Source organism: Papilio xuthus, unplaced genomic scaffold (genome assembly GCF_000836235.2).
Source record: "Papilio xuthus unplaced genomic scaffold, Pxut_1.1 DF827679.1, whole genome shotgun sequence".
In the NCBI taxonomy this organism is placed as follows: domain Eukaryota; kingdom Metazoa; phylum Arthropoda; class Insecta; order Lepidoptera; family Papilionidae; genus Papilio; species Papilio xuthus.
In genome coordinates this window covers 1,266,885-1,279,319 of record NW_013530970.1, presented here as the reverse complement: position 1 = coordinate 1,279,319, position 12,435 = coordinate 1,266,885, and the positions used below count along the sequence as shown (strand labels likewise).

Here is a 12,435-nt window from a genome sequence, read left to right as displayed (position 1 = left end):
AGTCTTCGATGCTCTATAGGTATAAAAATGATATAAATGTCCGTTACGAAAGATAAATTACTTTTTTAGGGTTTTGTACCTCGAAAGGAAAAAAACGAAACCCTTATTTTCTCCAAGGACGCAGTATTTTAATTGTAGTTAATTCTTAAAATACCTAGTCATAGACAACAAAAATAGTTTTTTTTTCTGTACCTGTTATACCCAAAAGATGGCGCTTTTGCAAATAAAATTCTAGTTTGACATCAATTTACCCCACCTCCATCAAACCTCAACAAAAAACTTCTACAGACCTCGAATCGGCTTTTATTCTTTTTATCTAATTAAATCTAATAACGGGTAGCTCTAGCCTACACATTTTGTTTATATGTAAAAATTGGACTAGAGCCAAGAAACGCGTGTAAAACTATTGTTTCACGATTTGTAATTTCTGTAGAACTATATATTTTAGAACCGATTACCTACTGAATGTTCTTTCAGTATGACTTCTGTCATCTTGCAGTCTAAATAACCTTTCGTCATTGTGAATTGATTTGGCTGATTGCTAGTTGGTCAGTTATCCGAAAATATAACCGCGGATATTATTAACATGGCGAAAGAAGAGGACGATGACAATTTGCCAGATAAAGATGCGGCGAAAGAATTTTATGCGAAGTATGAACCGAAAGAAATCATTGGAAGGTATGTTAAATAATATTGTTAATGAAATTAGCCCGTAATTGATGTTACGCTATTTCCAACATATCCGTTGTAAAAGCAAAGGCAAATTTCGAGATATTTAGTCCACAACTTAAGATTTTGCAACCAACACAAATTGATTATATACGTCCTCTAATTATTTCCGTTTTGAATCATTCATATGGTTTTAATTTCACACTAATTCGATAAAGAGATGTCCATCGCATATTTAAATTAACAATTGTAGATTAGTATTCATTTTACTTCACAATCACTTCAGTATTTTAACAAGATAAGATGACCACTTGCTAGTTGGTCATGTAGTACTTTGAAAAAGTACTAAAAAGTTATTATATATGTCTGTTACAGAGGGATAAGTTCAACAGTGAGAAGATGTATAGAAAAGGAAACAGGCCATGAGTTTGCTGCTAAGATAATAGACCTCAGTCAGGAATCACAAGATGGAGTTGACACACATACCATGAGAGATGCTACTCGACAAGAGATTCATATTCTTAGAATGGTCGCTGGTCATCCTTACATTAGTGAGTGAGTTGTTTATACATTTTAGGAATATATTGTTATTAGCTTAGAATTCATGGGGTACATCGGTAGTGGTAGGCCTAGGAATTTAGCATTTAAGGCAACATAAGGATGGGAGTGACATCTGAAATAAAGAATGATAGACCAAACTGAAGAATGAAAAGTAGAGTAACATCAGGGAAATGATTATGATAAAATGTTTAGATTAATTTTGTAAAGAGAAAGTAATTGTGTAAAATCAATTAGAAGAATAGGACTAGAAATTGTTATTAATGGTGAAAATTATATATTATTAATATTCAACATACTTATGGTGAAGGAAGACATCATGATGCAACCTGCATATATCAAAGAAATTGAAAGATATGTAAGAAGTTAACCAATCCACTCTGAGCCGCTATGCTATATCTTTTCACCCCTGACTTAGGATAGGTTCTGATCCCCTCCATACAGACATATTGTGAAATAATAGCTTGATATATAACATATTCAAATATGCATATACTTGTGTTTACTTAAACATGATATGTAATAGTGACATTATTAGGTTATGCAAACCAACCACAGAACTACAGGAGTTTAGACCTTGGCCCATTGAATGTTGATACCAATTTTGTTAATTAAATAGTTTTAAATTAGGTACATATTATGTACTTAATAGTTGTTTCCTGCAATTTTGCTTCTATTAAAGTAAAAAAAATAGTTTATATAGAAGTCTCATTATTATATAGAGAGTGTCCGTGGCTCAGGGATTTAAGCACTTGACTTGTAATCTCATGTTTTTGGATTTACATATATACATTTTTCTGATGTTCTGACCGTGACAGATTGTGATGTAACCTGCACATATCTGCATAGAAATTCAAAGATATGATTTAAATCAACCAACCCCAGAGTGGTTGATTATGGCATAGTCATTCCTAACTTATTGTAGGCTCCGAGATCCTCAGTGGGGACATATAGTGAGCTCATGATGATTTGTATTGGTTTGCTAACATACTTCTATTCTTATCTTTATCAATTCAATCATTATTTGGTTCAACTATTAAAGATAGTATTTGTTACAGTTGAATTACAAGATGTGTTTGAATCGGAGACATTTATCTTCCTGGTGTTTGAATTGTGCAAGAATGGAGAGCTGTTTGATTATCTCACATCCGTGGTGACTCTGTCAGAGAAGAAGACAAGATATATCATGAGGTAAGTGACATATTTTGTTTATCCCAAATACTGTCGAATTTAGATGAGGGAGGTATCTAGGGACTGTGATATTTTTCATGCTCATGTTTTCACTCTATACTAAGCTTCTCGCTTGTTGAGCTTTGACTGTAAAAGTTAAATTACAGAAATGTTTCATTTTAAAGTCAGTAGGAATTAGAATTTTTTATAATCAGTACTTTCAAAAGGAATTTTGTGATATATGTTAGCTATATTATGTTAAAAATTTTGTTAAATAAAAGTTCTTAGTTTAAAATGTTAAGGTGAAATAGGAAAATTTTCAGTAATTTTTTTTTCAAATTTGATACATTACATAATATCATTTACTTACATCTTACTAATTTTATAAATGCGTATGTTTTGATGGATGGATGGATGTATGTTTGAAGGTATCTCTAGAACGGCTCAATGGAGCTGAAATTTGGCATAGATGGAGAATATAGCCTAGAACACGTAGGTTACTACTTATTTTTTTTTTTATTCTGCGTGGACGGAGTCGCGGGCTACAGCCAGCAACACATAAGGTCATTTTAAATTACATAAATAATTAATTACATAATACATTATGTGTAACAATTATAAATGCCGTATAAAATGTTAAAGCAGAATATTCTTTTGCATTGTATTATCTTAAAATGATAATTTAATGCCAATTACAGCTTAATTACAATTAAAAAATTAATTATTTATTAAATATAATTATTGTTATGTTGGTATAATAAATTTGTATTTGCAGTAACATAGCATTCCATTCATGTTTAAATATTATAAACTAGCTGATGCTCGCAGGTTCGTCCGCGCTGAATAAAAAACTTTATTAGTAGCCTATGTGTTCTTAAAGATTATGGTTCTATATCTATGCCAAATTTTATTAAGATCCGTTGAGCCGTTCTGGAGATACTTTCAAACAAACATCTATCCATCTGTACATCTAAACATTTGCATTTATAATATTAGTAAGATTAAATTATTATAGAAGAATTATAACTGTTTGTGTTATTTTTAAAGAAATGTATTTTTACATAATATATATATAATAAATTCATGTATTAAATTCAATATTTTATAATCAAATTTGATAATCGGGGTATATAAAGGTTATCTTAAACTTAAAGTACAGAATTTATCGACATACATATTCTATTTTTATCTGAACTACAAAATTAAAACATAAAAATACTATCAAACAATAATATTCTGAACTTTTCAACGATCCAGATGTTTTTTTTTTTTTTAAGTGATAAAAATTAAGAGTGTCTGTGGGTCACGGGTTAAGCACTTGACTTGCAATTTGCAGGTCCTGGGTTCGTATCCCACCATGTACCGACGTGTTTTCGATTTACATATGTATATTTATCCAATGTTCTTAGAAGGAAAACAATGATGCAACCTGCACATATCTGGTGTGTGTGAAGTGTGGATGACTATGGTCTAGTCATCCCTCCCGTTGTTTAGGTTCTAAGGCCCTCTTGAAAAAAAGTTGATTTAATATAGACCGGCAAGGATACTTGACCCGGTTGGCTTACGCCAAAGTATATTATAAAAGCACACTAGAGCACCCCAATTAATGTCAAAAAATTGTGTCCATCCATATTTGTGATAGCTCCCCAACCACGTTAGCGACTCCTATTCCCTCTCTAGATATCCGTGTTTGACTATAGATTGTATTGTTATGATCAACTGAATGTGTTGAGTCATGAATATTATCTTATGTTTCCTTGTCTGCTTAATGATAACAGTTGATAAGGCTTCTGACGTAAAAGCGAGCTCTGAGCTCGTGGAAAGAAGGTCAATCTTGTTACGTTATTCAACACAGAAATTTGAAATAACAATCCACGCGTTACATTTTTTTACTAGCCATGATTATATTAAAATCTAATTTCCAATTAGCCGTTTCGACCGACCTGTGGCGAGGTCCATTTTCTATGGGGTTGTACGTCCTATACCTATCAATTTGTCTGGAGTCTTAGTCCCAGTGGAAACAGTTGCGGCCGTGTCTTCTATATGGCAGCTGACTGGAAATAAGCACTAATCGGTGGCCTGGTATATCACGGTTAACCTTGAACATTTTCATCCCTGTTGATACTTTGATGACGTCGATAAAAAAATCATGAAAATGAATTAAAAACAAATAGATCTCCTTAGATCTATTGGTAGCCATTGTTTAATTCAAAGATTTAAATTTGGTACCCCTGAACCTAAAATTATACTTGTTTTATAGGAACGCATCAATTTATTCATTATACCGATTTGTAACCGCGAAACGTGATTTTACAATCGATAAGACAAATTGATTTATCTTGTTTGTAACGATAAGGAAAGTTAAGGTGTTTAAGGGTCTTAAAAGGAAAAACAAGGTGAAAATAATAAGGAATAAGTAATTTTAGACATGATTATTTCAAATCCTTTGGCGCGAATGACGCGCTTACATTACTAAAGTCAAGTGTCAGAATGATTAGTGAGGGGACATAGACGTCGATATTTTAGTAAGGCTAGTGTTGTGTCAGTACAGCGGCACAATGTCGGATTTTCTTCATAACAGTAATATTTAATGAATCGATTAATTCTATGATTTATATAATCCATTTCTTTTTTAAACTATGTTATGTAAAGGTCATTTCATACGGTTAGATTTGTGTCAATGACAGCAATTAAAAGGTAAACCCGTATTAACCTTTAAGTTTCTTATAAAGATTATTTTTAATTAATATTATTTATATCATGGAGAGTTTACCTACTAATCGTGGGTTTCTAAGAGCAAAATCTCCGTTTAAAAATAAATTGTTATCTCTTTTTAGGGTTCTGTATCTCATAGGAAAAAAACGAAACCCTTACAAGCTCACTTTGTTGTCCGTCCATCTGAAAAGACCCTTTTTCTCAAAAACGCGTGAAGGTATCAAGCTGGAATTTATTTGATATTAAATGGCAGAGATGTCGATATGTTTTATATAGAGATGTTGGTCTTAGAAATCAACGGTTAGAGAAACTTTTTTCAAATATATTTTATAACAATTGTGTTGGTCCAATCCACGTGTATATATGATGTTTAATTACAATCTTAAGGCACCCATTGTAAAAAAATATTGGACAAATTATTGTACTTAAGTACCACAGTTTAACAGTGGTAGAGCCAAATAAAATGAAATACCACGACCACACAGCAGACAGGCGTCAAGTGGAAGCAATTCCGCGTTTCGTCTGATGAGTGTGCGTCCCGGAGGCCTAATTTGGTCCTCTTTCCCTTCCCACCCTTTTTCTTATAAGAAAAGGATGGGAAGTGGAAGTGGACTTTCCGGATGAGAGGTTGCATGGAAAGGTTTTCTTTCCGCGCATATGCAATTGCGTATATCTATGGACAACGGTCACTTCGCTATTTCAGCGATTTCAGGTGGCCGCTCGCTCGTTTGCCACATTATTATATATAAAGAAAAACACACTACTATGCAATTTCAGTGCCGGCTAAAGATTTTAATTTCTATTCAATTACACTTAACGATTGGATGTAAGCGTTACCCGTATAACATATTTACGTAGTTAGAAAAATATACAAATTTGAATCGAATTCATGATCAAAATTGGTGACCAAACTATTAAGTTGTGTTAAAACTAACAGTAGTGTTCTAACGATGTATGTTTTTTTTATTTAAACATTGTATACTTAAAATAAGTGCAAATTTATCTTTAAGAATAGACTTTGGAACTTGTAGTATAGTAGACTATCCTAGAGCATTCATTGACCCTCCAATCTGGACTCTACTGCGTAATAAGATAACTTGGTTTAAGTTTAGTGCTTATTTACGTCAGAACATACACATGTGTGCGTTTGTAAGATTCTGTATTTTCTTTGCACTGTTACTTCAGTATTAGTTTATCTCTTGCTCTGCTATGAGCTCCTGGTAATTATTAAAATAAAAAGTTAATTTTTAACTAAAAAGTTTTGTTATCTTTTCTTGCAATGAGTGTCTGTGAAAATGATGTCAGGGCGATTATAAACAAATTTGGGTAACTATGAATTTTAATTATTTTGATAAAGAAATTTGTTTTTGTTAAAGTTGTAATGCAAAAGATATATCCAAATTATTAATTGGTATTAGGGAACGTACCTACACTACGTGACCCGTTTTGGGGGGGGAGCGGAGTCTTTAAAATACTACGGTCAGGTCTCAGATTTTAGTCACGTAGTCGTTACTTGTTTTCTTAATAGTACATTATTCACTAGTAATTTAAGAATGCATGCAGTCCTATGCTCTAAAGAAGAGTAACAGCCAAATTATTTCTGTGAAATAATTAAAAATCATTATTATGAATTACTACAAAATGAGTAGTCGGATTAGGGGTAAAAGAAGTGTTCCTTATGCCTCAATATACCTGTTTATTATTTATGAAGTCCTAGTCTATAGTAAAAGTCTTGTTTCCCAGGCAGGTGCTGGAAGGCGTTCGTTATGTACACAGCAAGAACATAGTGCATCGCGATCTCAAGCCAGAGAACATTCTGTTGGACGACCAGCTAAATGTCAAGATCACAGACTTTGGCTTCGCTAAGGTGCTCAATGATGGGGAAAAGTTATTCGGTGAGATTTTACAATACTTAATTAGTTTTAGTCGAGTTTTTAAATATCTTTAGTTCATGCTTGAATAAATGCTAAGTAATTAAAATATAAAATCCACAGAGCATGTTTTTTTAATTGACAATAGCGAAGGACAAGTTTAATTGCAAGGAAGCATGCTTCGCTGCGTGCAGGTCGCACGATATAGCTCGTATTACCATCCAGTTTCTAGACAATGCCCTTCATCTTGTTATGTCTCCCTGGTACTTGATTCTAGAGGAATAAAATTTCAAATACGCAAACCGCCTAATTTCAGAATGCTTTTCTTAATCTAGACTAGTAATCTAATCTAGACACTGTCAAATGCATACATCTTACTAATTATTATAAATGCGAATTTTTGGATGGATGGATGGATGTTTGTTAGAATGTAAGTTAAGAACGGCTCTATGAATCTCGCTGAAATTTGACATACATATAGAACATAGTCTGGAAGAACACATAGGTTACTAATTTTTTTTTTTAATATCGCGCAGACATTGTCGCAGACGACAGCTTGTATATCTATACAATCACAAAATTTAAACTTGAGGTGGAGCATATTATAGACTGAAATTTCCTTCCTTTGCTCATTGTCTCTCCTCCATTTCAGCGTTTGTTTGGTCTTTTGCCAGTTTTTAGTGAAAGAAAATAATTTAGTTTGAATATTGTAACATTTCAGAACTGTGCGGTACTCCTGGCTACCTCGCTCCGGAAACATTGAAAGCGAATATGTTTGAAGATGCGCCTGGCTACGGGAAAGAAGTTGATATGTACGTATCATACCCAATAATAGAGTTAATAGCGCACTCAGAAACGTTAATTGAATTATGATAAACCACTTAATGACTATGTTGGCAGTTTGACCTTGACTTTGTGTGCCATCTGAATTTACGACGCCTTCTATAAGAAACTTAGTAACTTAAAAATTTATTTCTTTAAATCTAAAGTAATTCTGTCTATTTACAGCTGGGCGTGTGGTGTCATCATGTTTACTTTGTAAGTTTTTTTTTTTATAATAAGTCAAATTTTAGCAAAAAGTAGCTGCAATTTATTAATAAAAGATTTAACATATTCCAGATTGGTAGGTTGTCCGCCGTTCTGGCATAGAAAGCAAATGGTCATGCTAAGAAATATCATGGAAGGGCGATATTCTTTCACCAGTCCTGAATGGGCGGATATATCTGGTGAGTTCGTATGTATAGTATAGTAGACACCGCTTAATATATCCCTTATGACGACTAAAATATAGATCTCGGTTGAACCCCATATCTAAACTTTGTTTTTAATTTTACAGATGACCCAAAGGATCTAATTAGAAGGCTTCTGGTGGTGGAACCGAGCGAGCGTATTGACGTCCATGAATCTTTAATGCATCCATTCTTTAATACAGTGGTGAGTGCTCTTGATATTTATGCTCTCCTGGTAATAATTACAAGGATTTTATTTAACAAATATTTAAAAATAGAATTTCAAGGTCATGCAGGAAGTATCAACACAACAAAAGAGATGCAAATAAAAAAATATGCAATAGTGTTTAACCGACAATGTAAATTCTTCGCATGCATCCATTTATTATCTTCATAACATCACTGAATCTTTATCTATATTATGTAGTTATTACGACGCTTTGCTTGAAAAAATAGTAATTTGACGTTTCAGTTTTTACTGCTTTTCTTTCAAACTGAGACATACACAGTCAGTGTATGGAGCACCGCAAAGCTTATTGTGACTTATACTATTTTAGTTTATGTTATCCTAGTAGATGTAAATATTTATAAAAAATAATTATAGAAATTATTATTGTTATTTAATAACTACCAACTCTACTGGGCTAACATACAATTTTTTACGCACATTTTCACGTATACAAATGAACCAATGGAACATTTTCTTATAAAATTTAATCCATATTTTATTTCTTCTATGATAAAGGCATGTCTTCCGTCGGTTCCTTTAAATTTCTTTTGCTGGAATGTTAATATAAAACTCCTACAATGTGCTTCGCTCCTGGTAGTTGTGGGACCAGGACATGACGCCGCTCAAGAAATCGCTGTCCGGAACCAGCCGAAGGATGTCCAGGATTGAGCAATTGTCTATGGTAATGCCTACAGGCATCGTTTAACCATTTTACATAAACGTAACATCAAATTACATACACTTTCACACAAGTTGCAAATTGTATAAGACACTTTAGATTTTTCTATGCTTAAATCGCTCTGTTTATTGTAAAATAGACTAGTATTCCTACTAAAACTGATTAAATTAAAATTGGGTAAATATGTGTTACACTAAACTATATTAAAAATATGTTCCTTGTCCAATCTAACATATACGATAAAAATATAACGAAAACACTTTGACTCATTCCAAATTCAGGGTTAACAGAAATAATTACATGAAGACACTTTTTACACAATACATTCTACAGCAAATTCTTTTCTTAATTACCTTTATCACTTCATGCCCTTCTTGTAGCTTATGCGTAGTTGCATGATGCATGAAAAAGCACCCTCACAGTGGGTTTCAACTGCCGAAACACTGGTATATTGCATATTGTCTGTCATTCGTGTCTTCTTGACAAAACTGAAATAGCAATATGTATTATACTTGCGTAATGGCAATGGAAACTCACGGTTACAATGAATATTTCAAATCGCTGATTAGCTGTTGTATTTAGGCAATAAAGTCGGGAGGATTCAATGCACGTGCCAAGATACGGCTTGCGTTTGTTGTGGTGCGCGCGGCCGTACGCCTGCGTCGTCTACCGCATACCGCCGCGCAGGCTGTGCCCCTAGTCGACGCGCTCCGAGATCCATACACCATGCGAGCATTGAGAAAGGTTAGTTTACCTCCTGCAAGTTCTGTGTTCTTGGTACAATAACAGTATCAAATCGGAGCAACAAAATGGAATACTTTTTATATTTACTTTTTTTTAGTTTGCTAGAACTAGTGGTCCAAGGGATGGTAAATAAAGTTGGCGTTCAAAGTCAAAGTAAAATTTGGCTAAATTACCCTGAAACTTCTTTGTTTATAGGTTATCGATGGTTGTGCATTCCGAGTGTACGGGCATTGGGTAAAGAAGGGCGAGGGCCAGAACCGAGCGGCGCTGTTTGAGAACATGCCCAAGACGGAGCTGAAGAGCCTCTACGTCAGTAACCTGAGCCGATAGCCGCCGCGCTGCTGCTTCTGGATGCACTTCCTTTATACTATGCTTTCCTGGTCCTTTGGTAAGTTACACAAAAAAAAAGATTTATATAAATCCGTGGGTGACGTCATCAATTAATATTTTTGAGTTTTCAATATTGAAATTACAGACGTCAAAAGGCGATGGATTGTGAGAAATGTATGAAAGAAATTCTCATAATGCTTAAAGGTAACTCTAGAATTAGAATTTAGATTGTCAAGGAGCAAGGTTGGCAGTGGTCAACTTTCAAATGTTTATTAATTTCTAGATGTGGCGTAAAATTATTATGACACAGTATTCTAACATATTTTAGTAATTGTAGTATAGGCATACGCATATATTTAGTATCTTCACATTCATCTAGCTTGCAAAGACACGCACTGTGTTGTAATTACTAATTATATTTAAAAAAAATTACGAAATTATTTCCGAAAGTAACTATAGCCGTTTATCAAAAAATTATACCTAATAGGATATACGATCTGAAAAAAAAATCAACGTCCTGTCATGTTCAGTGGCACTAGAGTATTGCCACCGAGGGGGTTTCAGTGGGTAAAATCCCACATAACCTTGTCCGCGTTCCCCCGATACAGAAAAGTGAAGATTATCCTTCCCCTTTGCAGGAGTGAACGTGTACCAGGGTAGCATCGCCAATGAAGAAGTCGAGCTGCGACCCGCTGCTCCGACTCAACCCCACGTCCTTAAAGTGTGATGTAGGTTAGTGATAGAGAATGTCAACAGCTCTAGTACCCTAGTAATTTAATTACCATTTATATACAGTACGTATGTATTTAGAACAAATTGTACGTACGTTTACGTCGCCAATGCCATATTAGCAAAGACGTTACGTTATTTAGAACGTAAACTAGTGACTATTGCCATCTCTTTCATACTCTTTGAAAAAATAGAGATAGCAATAATATACAAGTGTCATTTCTAATTGACATTTGACTTAATATCGGTACAAATCAGATGGCAATAAGACGTAAGCAATAGTTTAATTGTATTCGTGTGATCAAAGAAATATTAATTATAGTATAGTTAAGTTGTTATTTGTTTTCTCAATATTTTAAGATAAACATTTAGTTTGTAGATTGTGTATTAGTATTATAAAAAGGCGGTTTTGTTTGCTTTAGTAATTTGGACTTTGATCTGAGCAATATAGTGATTATTTTTGCATAAAAACCGCTTTTAAAAGTTTAGATAAATAATCCTAGTTTCAATTTTGAATATATTTTGTACTCGATATATTAGTAATACGTTTGTATCAGTTTTAAAACAAACTATGAAGTTTGTAATCAAAGAGTTTGAATTTAAAATATTTGAAAATATAGTCGATTTTTTAGAATTGACCTAAACATGGGTGCATAAAAATTCGTAGATAAATAAATACAGAAATGTAACATTTATTTTTAGTAAGTAATTTTTCCGTTTTTTTGACATTTATATGTGATTTATATTCTATTATTATACTCCTTTCATGACCAAAATGTCAAAAAAAATGACTCATATTTTTAATGTTGTCACGGTTATGTCACTTTCCACAATGACAGTTTAATTTAAAATAAATAATTAAAAATTTTATTCTTAAAATTGTGCAAAAAATGTTTTTTTTATACCGTCAACATCTTTGTTTTGTTCATTAAAAAAACTAAATCAAATTTCGTATGTGTCAACAAAATACATAAATTTATCTATGGCTCCTACGTAAATAGTCGTAACCCAAAATTTTTAAAATTTTCACAATTTTTTATATTTTTATTAAATTAACTTTTTATACGTAGGGACCATCGATATTTGTATACGTATGTAAATGGAAGAAGTATAATAAAGATATATGTATATTCACGTAGATTATGTGTTATTTAATTTCGTTTATTTTGTGGTAAAAATATAAATATATGTACAATTAGTAAAAAGTAAAGCAATATCGTGATATATATTTTATATAATTAGATTAGATTCAGTATTAAACATATACTCATATTTATATATTAAAATCTATATCAAAATATCTAAAATTTAAGCATTATATGCTATCAACAAAAAGTAAAAATTGTAATTCCCTCGAAATTATTTAATTTAGAGGTGCGCTATAAAACTTTTTCCTTCATATTAATATATTTTTATTACTTATGTAGTGAAATTCTCTATAAATATAATATATCTGTATTTTGACTTTCGGTGCGTTTTGTTTTACCATGAAAATATATGCTCTAACTCTCC

At 32.7% G+C, this 12,435-nt stretch overlaps 1 protein-coding gene across 3 annotated transcripts; it reads left to right on the top strand.

Annotated features, from left to right (window-relative positions):
• The first annotated feature begins 250 nt into the window (after window positions 1–250).
• PhKgamma (phosphorylase kinase gamma) lies at window positions 251–11,063 on the top strand. 3 transcript variants are annotated; one of them, XM_013312468.1, is made up of 12 exons: window positions 252–678; window positions 1,045–1,220; window positions 2,286–2,418; window positions 6,856–7,007; window positions 7,705–7,795; window positions 7,992–8,021; window positions 8,103–8,209; window positions 8,320–8,417; window positions 9,040–9,123; window positions 9,703–9,864; window positions 10,060–10,252; window positions 10,833–11,063. In XM_013312468.1, exons 1-11 carry the CDS (start codon window positions 587–589, stop codon window positions 10,192–10,194), a joined length of 1,260 nt encoding a protein of 419 aa, XP_013167922.1. In that variant the 5' UTR covers window positions 252–586; the 3' UTR covers window positions 10,195–10,252; window positions 10,833–11,063. The 3 variants fall into 3 exon arrangements, with proteins under 3 accessions (XP_013167923.1, XP_013167922.1, XP_013167924.1); XM_013312469.1 differs by lacking the exon at window positions 9,040–9,123 and having other exon boundaries at window positions 251–678; XM_013312470.1 differs by lacking the exon at window positions 252–678 and having other exon boundaries at window positions 1,080–1,224.
• The last annotated feature ends 1,372 nt before the right edge of the window (window positions 11,064–12,435 follow it).